The 10,956-nt window shown below is 50.8% G+C and overlaps 1 protein-coding gene across 1 annotated transcript; it reads left to right on the forward strand.

The window, feature by feature from the left end:
• The first annotated feature begins 8,064 nt into the window (after positions 1–8,064).
• LOC119364872 (ammonium transporter 1 member 1) lies at positions 8,065–10,041 on the forward strand. The gene has a single exon (XM_037630433.1). It carries the CDS (start codon positions 8,152–8,154, stop codon positions 9,634–9,636), a length of 1,485 nt encoding a protein of 494 aa, XP_037486330.1. The 5' UTR covers positions 8,065–8,151; the 3' UTR covers positions 9,637–10,041.
• The last annotated feature ends 915 nt before the right edge of the window (positions 10,042–10,956 follow it).

Genomic DNA, 10,956 nt, shown 5'->3' on the forward strand with positions numbered 1-10,956 from the left:
AAAAAAACTTTGGACAATTTTGTGAAGAAAATATTAAGTAGAGGGCCTAGCTGGAAGAAAAAAAGTATTTTGGGCACTCAAATGTTCACATTTTGTGTTCCGCCCACCCAGGAATTCTATTGTAGCTCCGCCACTAAGTAGAAGGTTATGCATCTTTGCATGTTGTGGTTCTCTGGGTTAAGCTTGTTACCAGAAATTTGATACTTTTTAATTCCCTGGTCCATAGGAAATGAAGTTGGGAGCTTGAAAACAATATCTTAACAATTATGTAGCTTATAGATGGGTATATGTTTCAAAAATTTGCAGGTACAATCGTCATCCCTCAAAAGTAAATCCACGGTTGAAAGAAAAATCAAATGAAAACCCTACAGTGTTATACAATGGTGGAAAATATTTTTGGTTGCACCTATGCAAGTGGTTACAAAGGCCGGGGACAATAGAACATCTTAGACATGTGGGACCGTAGAAATGGAGTCGTAGTCAGGGGCGGGCCCAGTTCAATTCAAGGGTATTCAGTTGAATACCCATTATTTTTGCCAAAAACCATGTATATATAGTGTATACCATGTGTATGTATGGGGAAAAATGAAAAAGATACGTGAAAACAGGCTAGGTAACAATTTCAACCCCAAAACGAAGGCTAGCCCACACCCCAACATGGCCGAAGTGGCCCAAACAGCTGCAGCACGCAGGGCCTGCACGCACCAGCCTCAGATCCATCGATAGAATAGGGCTTCATTAAAAACACATATCGCACAAGAAACCAACGGCTTCCATCCCCAATTCTGTTCGCGCTCGAAGCGGCAGGGCATGGCGGCTGGGCTGATTGCCACCGCCTGATCACACGCGCGCACGGCGGAACAGGCACGCAGGCGGCGCGACCCAGGCATGCGACGACAGCCATCCGTTGGCTCTTGTTTTTTTTTTTTGCGAGGGTAAAGGGAGTTTTTATTGCAAATTCATAGAGTTACAGTTGAGAGGCCATACATCCTCAATACATGGAGGAATCGAGCCTAGCCACACAGCAGTGGCACGCTCCGTACGGCTATAGTATGCCAGCCGATCGGCAACTCTATTCTGAACACGACTAAGTTTCTGAGGAACAAACTCCCTAATACCAGATAAGTGCTTGATCTCCATCACTAGCTGACCATACGCTGACCGTTGGAGAGCATCCGTGGCGAGACATGATAAAGCTTCGGAAGAATCTGATTGAAGGATCACCGGGGCCTCGGAGTGCTCAATGGCCAACGTCATACCTTGCATCATCGCATGTAGTTCCGCCTCCAAGGGGTCGTTGCAGTGAAAAACATATCTATAAGCTGCAAAGAGGATGACCCCCTCGCGGTTCCTGAGTATCATCCCGATCGCCGCAGAGCCGTCTTCAGCCTGGAAGGAGCCATCAACGGACAGGGCCACAGACCCTGCCGGTGGTGCCGGCCATGGTAGGGCAGGAGACACCCTTGTGTGGCGCGGTGCCACCGGGGCTGCCGAGGACATTTTACCTTTGAGAATCTCCTCCACAGTGAACTTGCCAGCCAAGTTGATAGATTTGTAGTAACTGTCCAAGAACTCAACGGAGGTCAACACTGGGGGTGCTTCCTTGCCATGATACAGATCATTGTGAACCTGGCAAATCCTCCAAATCAACGGGATTACCATATCTGCAACTGTCTTTGAGCAAACGCTGAGGAGTGTCATGAGCCATTCCTGTCCGTTATCAACTAGAGTGTCATCCTCCGGCAGAGGCCACCTCCGACGCATGTTGACCCACAAAGTTCTAGCATGTGTGCAGGCCACCAAAGCATGAAAAGTAGACTCCTCCTCAATCCCACAAAGAGGACATAGGGATCTGGTCGCCAGATGCCTCCGATTTTTACATCGTTGTGTTGCAAGCGTACCAGTCGCCACTCTCCACACATGAATTTTCATTTTTTATGGAACGTTGGCCGCCCAGACGCAATTCCATACCACGCAATCTCCCGCCGGGTGCATGCTCGACGACCCATTGGCAAAAGCGATATTGTGATCGCATGTGACCAGCTTATATGCACTTCTTACTGAGAATAGACCAGACTTTTCCGGGAACCATGCAACGAAATCTTCGCGGTTACGCGGTGAAGCCCTGATCTTTAATATGTAGTCCACATCCATTGGCCAGAAAAACTCCCGAAGACGATCGACACACCAAGCACCGTTCTCGTCAATGAAATCGGCCACTCGGTTTAGTCGACAGGTCCCCTTCGGGGTGATAGAACGAAACGACGACGGCCGAGGGATCCAGGGGTCCCTCCATGTGCGTATGGTAGCACCATTGCCTACCCTCCAGATAACACCTTGCTTCAGCAGGTCAAGACCATGAAGTATGCCCTTCCAAGCAGAAGAGCCATTACCAGAGAACGAGGTATCCAAAAGCTGTCCCGTCGGGTAGTAACGAGCTTTCAAGAGCCGTGCACATAGGCTATCCGGTGAATCTAGCAATCTCCAAGCTTGCTTGGCCAGTAAAGCTTGATTGAAAGCCCGCATATCCTTAAACCCCATGCCACCCATAGATTTTGGTAGTCGCAACTTGTCCCAACTCATCCATGCCATCTTCTTCTTCCCATTCTCAACGCCCCACCAATACTGGCGGATCATGCGAGCCAGCTCATCGCATACCGATGCCGGTAACTTAAAGACACTCATGACATAAGTAGGTATCGCCTGTGCGACTGCCTTGATCAATATTTCCTTATTTCCAGAAGACACGTATTGTTCGCTCCAATCGATAAGTTTCTTTCGTAACCGATCCTGGAGGGTTTCAAAGTTTCCCTTATGTACTCTTCCTTCCGGGACCGGGAGGCCCAAATACTTAGGCTCAAAAACTTCCTGGGTTATTTCCAAGACCGACTTCACCTCATGTATCACAGATGGCAAACAATTTGCTGAAAAGAGGATGGAGCACTTCGACGGGTTAATCAATTGTCCAGTCGCCGCCGAATACGTGTTCAACACACTCTTAACCAAATTAGCTTGCTGTTCCGAGGCTTGAAAAAATAGGAGTGAGTCGTCTGCAAACAAAAGATGCGTAATCACCGGGGCAGACCTGCATATCTTGACCCCTTGTAGGCCATCCTCTCTCACTGATTTATGCAACAGGGCAGACAGTGTATCAGCCACAAAGAGGAAGAGAAAGGGTGATAAGGGGTCACCTTGACGGAGCCCTCTTGAGGGGAAGAAGGCCTCCAGTAACTTGCCATTGAATTTCACAGAATACCTCACAGATGTAACGCATGACATAAGACGGGATATCCAAGCATCACAGAAACCCCACTTGGACAGAGCCCTCTCCAAGAAGTTCCAGTCAACACGATCATACGCCTTTGAAAGATCCAGCTTGTAAGAACACCATGGCAAAGAATTTTGCTTGACGTTTTGTATGTGGTGGATACATTCAAAAGCAATTATGGAGTTATCAGAGATAAGCCTACCAGGGATGAAGGCACTCTGATTTTCAGAAATTAGCTCATCCAACAGTGGCCGAAGCCTATTTACCATGCACTTGGAGACAATTTTGTACACCACATTGCATAAGCTAATGGGTCTAAAATCTTTGAGTTCTCGCGGATGTTGCACTTTGGGAATTAGCACAATAGTCGTGTCATTAACACCATCCGGCATGATTCCCCTAGTAAAGAACTCCTGTACCGCTGCCACGATTTCCACCTTAAGAGTCTCCCAGTTCCGTTGGTAAAACCTGGCCGGGAAACCATCACATCCCGGGGCTTTCAACGGACCAATCTGAAACAACGCATTGGATATCTCCTCCTTCGTATATGCTCTGCATAAGGCCTCATTCATCTCCAGCGAGACTTTAGGGGTGATAGTATCCAGAACCTCGGTCGGATCCAGGGTCGGATCCTTGGTGAAAACCTCTTTGAAGTATGAGCATGCCATCCTTTCCATCTCCGACGGTGCCACACACCAGGACCCATCTTCTTTCTGAAGTCTCTGTATAAGATTTTGCCTCGCCCGCCACACTGCCCGACGGTGGAGGTATTTAGTGTTACGCTCCCCCTCCTTCAACCACGTGATACGAGACCGTTGTAGCCACATCATCTCCTCTCGGTACAGCAACTCATCAAGTTCAAACATCTTTGACCGGAGTTGAGCTCGGTCCGCTCCTGATAGCTGCAGGTCAGAGAGCTGGCCCCGCAACCGTTCGATCTCTTTCAAAACATTCCCGAAGGTAGATTTGCTCCATTGCTTCAGATCTCCCATGACTTGTTTCAGTGAGATGGCAATTGATCCCAAGTCACCAGCTGGCCGGTGCCTCGCCCACGCGTCAGCGATGATCGAGGGGAGCTTCACATCATGCTCCCACATGATCTCATATCTCGATACAGTCGGCTTACGTCCCGGCTCCTGCACCCCCTTGAGGTTTATTAAGAGCGGACTATGATCCGAGCAGGAGGTGGCTAAGTGCACAACTCGGGCCGCCGAAAAAAGATCCCGCAGAGCCTCATCAGCACAGGCCCTGTCAAGACGCACTTGGACATTGCGATGGCCGTCCTGGCCATTATTGTATGTATAGGGGAGCCCCGAGAACCCTAGGTCCTGTAGCTCACATGTTACCAAGCAATCCCTAAACGATTCCATTTGAGACTCTGATCTAGTCGCTCTTGAGAGATGTTCATGCTGCCATAAGGCTTCATTGAAATCGCCACACACCACCCAAGGATCTTGAGACACTGCCCTCAGACGACAAAGATGATCCCACATGCGATGACGATTTTCCACACGTGGTTCCCCATAGACAAAGGTTCCTCTCCAAGTAGTACCAGAACCCACATCATAAACTCGAACATCAATAAATCTGTTACATGATTCGAGCACTGTCACTGACAGTGTCTCCTCCCAAAACAAAGCAAGGCCACCACTTCGTCCGTCACTGCTAACAGCATGAAAGCCTTTGAGGCCTAATCTCCACTTCAACTACTCCACTTTAGCTGCTTCTTGCCTAGTCTCACAAAGAAAGACTAGCTTGGGGTTATTGGCTTTTGAGAGGGCCAACACCTCACGAACTGTTCGGCGGTCCCCCCCTCCCCGGCAGTTCCATGATAGGATATTCATTGCGTCCGGCGGTCCTCCTCGAGGGAGGCCGCCGATCTCTCGTTGTTGTCACTAACCGTATTCACTTTCAACCTCTTGCTGCTTGAGTTACTTCCAGTAGGAGAGCCAGCCCCCTCCGGAGCAATTTCCTTACCATCAATGATGGCCAACATTGTTTTTGGGACTCCAGGACCGTCACCCAGTGGCTTCCCTGCCTCCTCCAAGTCCAGCCTCCTTTTTGGGACTAAAACCCCATCCGTTCTGACACTAGTTTTCTTGATCGGGCTCGTTGCTGTGTCCAACACTTCGGCGTCATAGGGAGCATACTGAGGTTCCGATCTACCGGGCACCTTGTCATCAGCCTTCATTGGCGCATATCCAGTAGGTTTAGTAGTACGCTCCTCTTTCCTGGGTTTATTGGGAGCATATGCATAGATCCATTCACCAAACTTGAGATCCTTCTCCTCATGGATACCCAGACCGCACTCTTTGTGATCATGACCAATCAGACCACAGAACTTACAAAATCTAGCAAGTTTCTCATATCTAACCAGGTAAACCTGGCGCTCCTTAGCACGGATGATGCTGACGTACTTTGTGAGGGGCTTGCGGATATCATGTCGCACCCGAACCCTAACATAGTCACCGCGAGTGTTCCCGTTCAACCGCATCTCCATGATTTCTCCCGCATCCTTCAGCAGCTTTTCCACGATGTTTTGCTTGCAGTAAGGGTCTGGGAGCTTGTGAATCTGCAGCCAGATTGGGATGTGGAAGAATTCCACCTCCTCCGTCTTGCTGAAGCCATCGTACGGGCATAGAAGCACCGCCATGTTACGAAAGAGCCAGGGACCTTGCTTCATCATGCGGTCCCAGTCCCCCAAACAACATGCTTGGACGATGAAACGATTAGGGCCAATAGGCCTAAATCTTATTTCCTGAGCAGGGTTCCATGCCGCCCTCATGTCCTTGTAGAAGGCTGATGGGCTAAAATTCCTGTTAGTATGAACCCTAGCCAGGGCAAGCCAGCGGACGCTCTCTTGAATCTCAGGATCATCCTCATCGATCTCCACATCCGCAAAGTCATCGTCGTTCAGATCCAACTTTTCCAGAAAGTCACCCAAATCCGATCGTGCAGCCGCGGCGGCGCCGCTGCCGCCCGTGGCGGAGTGAGCGTCGGAGGGGGACGCCATCGCCGTCGCTATCTCGGTGTAGAGACGCCGAGAGCAGGGAGGGGCGAGGGCGGACGTGAACCAAGGTAGATCGGTGGTGGAGTTGCCGGGTAGGACTCAGAGGCGAGGGAGATCGCCTAAGAGGAGAGAAACCCTAGCCGCCAGGCGTAGGGGAAAGCATCCGTTGGCTCTTGTTGTCTCGATCCATCTTTAATCCATCTCTGCAGTCGGCAGCAGTGGGCATTGCCGCATCTAATTAAGGCTCGCTCGATCTGGTAGATAGTTTGAGGCGTTCGTGTATCTTAATACATTTTTATCCTCTGACATCAAAATTATGCTTTGCTTTCTTTTGTCGAATCTCACCTTAGTTGTGTTAAATTTATGTATCGTTACAGGCACTATTGGTTACAGGTGTCGATGCATCACCTTCGTTTTCCATTGCCAAGTAGGCCGGCTGTGCGAGCCACGTCCGACCCCAATTGTAATATATGCATACACCTGTAAGTTAATTTAGCTACTTGGCTTACTTTTCAAGTGTATTTGAATTTGTGATTTCTTTGCACTGAATTATAAATTATTTAGGCATGATAATTTGAATTTTCCACACGAGTTATGGTGATATATTTGGTTTTAGGTGGCAAAAACAAGGCTTTTTAAGCTTTGGAAAAATTCCTTATGTAATTTTGAATACACGCTCTTCAAATTCTGGGCCCGCCCCTGGTCGTAGTGTACCTCTCCGAAGATGTGTTCCACCGTGCAAAGTTTGCATGTTTAGTGGGTGACCCGGTTGAGTATCTAGGTACGATGCCATAATTCCTTGGACAATCTCTCGTGTCAGATGTGTTCAGCCTTTTCGTTCAAAGAATAAAGGTTGATATTCCCCTTAAAATAGGGGGAAAAGAAGATGAATGGTTATGGAACAAAAAGAGGCCAGAACACAGAACTTCCTAAAAGAACATGAATGTTGAGAGAGAGAGAGGGAGAGTGAGACTTGCAATAGACAAACACCCAGCGGAAACAGAGATGCAAGTGTGTGGTTTGAACTAATTGAATATCCTAAATGCTATTGATATGACGGTAGATAAACATTGATTTGGAGCGAACTCCCTCAGGTACGTCAGATCTCGCACGTGAATCTCAAAGTGTTCGCTCCCACCACCCTCCTTAGGGAACGACTGAGAATATCTAAATGGTTCGCTGCATCACCATCTCTAGAGGCAACAATAAAATATCTTACTCGAAATGTAAATCTTGCCATAACTATCAAGATTCCATGGGCAGCACCACAATTGCAAGGCTGTAAACCCGAGATCCTCGGGCATTAATAAGTGTCATCAAAGGTTAAAAGTTTCAAAGATACAGCTCAGTCCCAACGTGCCAATGTGAAGTACTACCCGTAAAAGAAATCGAGTAACAGAACTATACCAGAAGAGTGCGAGAAACTAGCCAAGGATTTATACAGCCCCGAACCAACTCCAAAAACAAACCGAAATAGTAGGGGTATCTGGTTATTGCCTCGTGCCAACTCTCGACACACAAGTACACGATGGGACGGACGTCCTCCCAGCTATGATCTCCAGAATCCAGAGATTCCAGAACGGCACCGCCCCTGATCCGAGACCACCACATAAGATTCACTCCGGGCGGGCCCCGTTCTCCAGCCAAAAGCCAAGATAAAAAACCATCGTCACCACACGATATTCCGAAACGAAATCCAATCCGTCCGCCTATTTCGCCTGGCCAGTTTTTTCCGTGCCTCGCCCGTCTCCTATAAATCAGACGCCACCGGTTGGTTCCCCCAGCCAGCCTCCTCACGCCAACGCCAATCCCGACTTGCCAGTTCCGATCGCTGAACACCAACCACTTTCCTAAGTAGAGGGGCGCCGCGGAAATGTCGGCGACGTGCGCGGCGGACCTGGCGCCGCTGCTGGGCGCGGCGGCGATGAACGCCACGGACTACCTGTGCAACAGGTTCGCCGACACCACGTCGGCGGTGGACTCGACCTACCTGCTCTTCTCGGCCTACCTCGTATTCGCCATGCAGCTCGGCTTCGCCATGCTCTGCGCCGGCTCCGTCCGGGCCAAGAACACCATGAACATCATGCTCACCAACGTGCTCGACGCCGCCGCCGGCGCGCTCTTCTACTACCTCTTCGGCTTCGCCTTCGCCTTCGGCACGCCCTCCAACGGCTTCATCGGGAAGCACTTCTTCGGCCTCAAGGACATGCCGCAGACCGGCTTCGACTACAGCTTCTTCCTCTTCCAGTGGGCCTTCGCCATCGCCGCCGCCGGCATCACCTCCGGCTCCATCGCCGAGAGGACGCAGTTCGTCGCCTACCTCATCTACTCGGCGTTCCTTACGGGATTCGTCTACCCGGTCGTGTCCCACTGGATCTGGTCTGTGGACGGCTGGGCCTCCGCGGCCCGCACGTCCGGCCCGCTGCTCTTCAAGTCCGGCGTGATCGACTTCGCCGGCTCCGGCGTCGTGCACATGGTCGGCGGCATCGCCGGCTTCTGGGGCGCGCTCATCGAGGGGCCCCGCATCGGCCGGTTCGACCACGCCGGCCGCTCGGTGGCGCTCAAGGGCCACAGCGCGTCGCTCGTCGTGCTGGGGACCTTCCTGCTCTGGTTCGGCTGGTACGGGTTCAACCCGGGGTCCTTCGTCACCATCCTCAAGTCGTACGGGCCGCCCGGGAGCATCAACGGGCAGTGGTCGGGCGTGGGCCGCACCGCCGTGACGACGACGCTGGCGGGCAGCGTGGCGGCGCTCACGACGCTCTTCGGGAAGCGGCTCCAGACGGGGCACTGGAACGTGGTGGACGTCTGCAACGGCCTGCTCGGCGGGTTCGCGGCCATCACAGCCGGGTGCAGCGTGGTCGACCCGTGGGCCGCCGTCATCTGCGGGTTCGTCTCCGCCTGGGTGCTCATCGGGCTCAACGCGCTCGCCGGCCGCCTCAAGTACGACGACCCTCTGGAGGCCGCGCAGCTGCACGGCGGCTGCGGCGCGTGGGGGATCATCTTCACGGCGCTGTTCGCGAAGAAGCAGTACGTGGAGGAGATCTACGGCGCCGGCAGGCCGTACGGGCTGTTCCTGGGCGGCGGCGGGCGGCTGCTCGCGGCGCACATCGTGCAGATCCTCGTGATCGCCGGGTTCGTGAGCTGCACCATGGGCCCGCTCTTCTTCGCGCTCAAGAAGCTGGGCCTGCTCCGCATCTCGGCCGAGGACGAGATGGCCGGCATGGACCTGACCCGGCACGGCGGGTTCGCCTACGTCTACCACGACGACGACGAGCACGACAAGTCGGTTGGTGGCTTCATGCTCAGGTCGGCGCAGACCCGCGTCGAGCCGGCGGCCGCGGCCAACAGCCAGGTCTAACCAATCAAGCCGGAGTACGTAACAAGAAATCCAGTGGAAATTCGTTCGCCTTTCTGTTATATCCATCTCATATGTGATCTGATCATCGGACGATGTTTTCCAGTACTGTTTGGGCCAATGCTTTGCCGCTCTTGTGTTCGTTGGCAAGATTGTAAAATTATTACACTAGGACGAGGTTTATTTTTTTTACCTTTTTTGTGTACATGCGTGCGTTTAGAGATGTGGTGTGTGGATGGAATCTGCGGGGCTGGGGTTTTTTCTTGGTGATATGTTGTCATTTTTGTGGTGGAATTCTGTGATCATAAGGGTGTGGTCAAGATAGGTGGCTGCTGAAGGTTGAATTGTTGACATTTGTCCTCTAGTACGGGCCACCCTCTCTATCAAAACTTTGGCGCGTTTTCTCGATCGAATGGCTTTAGTTTATGTGTTACGTATGTTCCTGACGTTCTATCGAGCATCACTTTCGTGAAAATTTTCTAGTTTTCACTCTTCATTTTGATGTTCCCTAAAAATGATAGGGGGTTGGTTCTTTGTGCACGCTTACATTTAGTTTACACACGACTGACGGCTACACCTACAAACAAAACACCTCACAAGAGTACTCTACCTACTACCTCCCTGTTTTAAATGAGCCGGCATAGACCAATATAGATTGGTCATGTAGAGATGCAGCAATCATATACAAACCTCCCTTCAGTTTTGAGCCAGAAAAGAGGGATCAGAGGTACAAAACTGTGCTAGTAGTACAAGCTATAATTAACCTGGAGCATCATACTCCTGTTGGTAACTTACTACTACTATTTCCTGTCTCCAATATTTGTGCTCGTATACTAACAGAAAGCGGGCTCAATCATGCAGTACAACAGCACACATCTCCCTTTCAATAATCCTGCCAAATAAGACGCTTGGAGTTGGAAAGAGATTGGAGAGTGCTTGCGAGCTAGCCTCCTCTCACCAAGTTGCCGAGCCAGGACAACACAGGTCGCGCAGACGTCTCCTAAACAATGTCACCGGGTGGACAGGGAGGAAAACATTAGATAACTGTCACAGTGTCGCTCTATGGAGATTCTCTACGGCTAACGACCAAAGCCTGTGGATAAAACTCTCAATAACTTTTGAATAATAAACAGGAGAAAGTTCTCTGGCACATCTCATTACCGTAGCAAGGTGATTTTATCAGGCCAAAGACCATATATGAATTACCATAAATCCTTACAAACACCTTTGCAAAAATTTACAAAATACAATTAAATCCTTGAGGATGCTCAAATCACCTTCCTCCTGCATCCATGGGCGACCGCGCCATGTGGAAAGCTCGTT

The sequence above is a fragment of the Triticum dicoccoides genome, chromosome 2B (genome assembly GCF_002162155.2).
Source record: "Triticum dicoccoides isolate Atlit2015 ecotype Zavitan chromosome 2B, WEW_v2.0, whole genome shotgun sequence".
NCBI lineage: Eukaryota > Viridiplantae > Streptophyta > Magnoliopsida > Poales > Poaceae > Triticum > Triticum dicoccoides.

Excerpts from the sequence above, each read along its gene's own strand:
- LOC119364872 (XM_037630433.1), top strand. The coding sequence starts at position 8,152 with ATGTCGGCGACGTGCGCGGCGGACCTGGCGCCGCTGCTGGGCGCGGCG.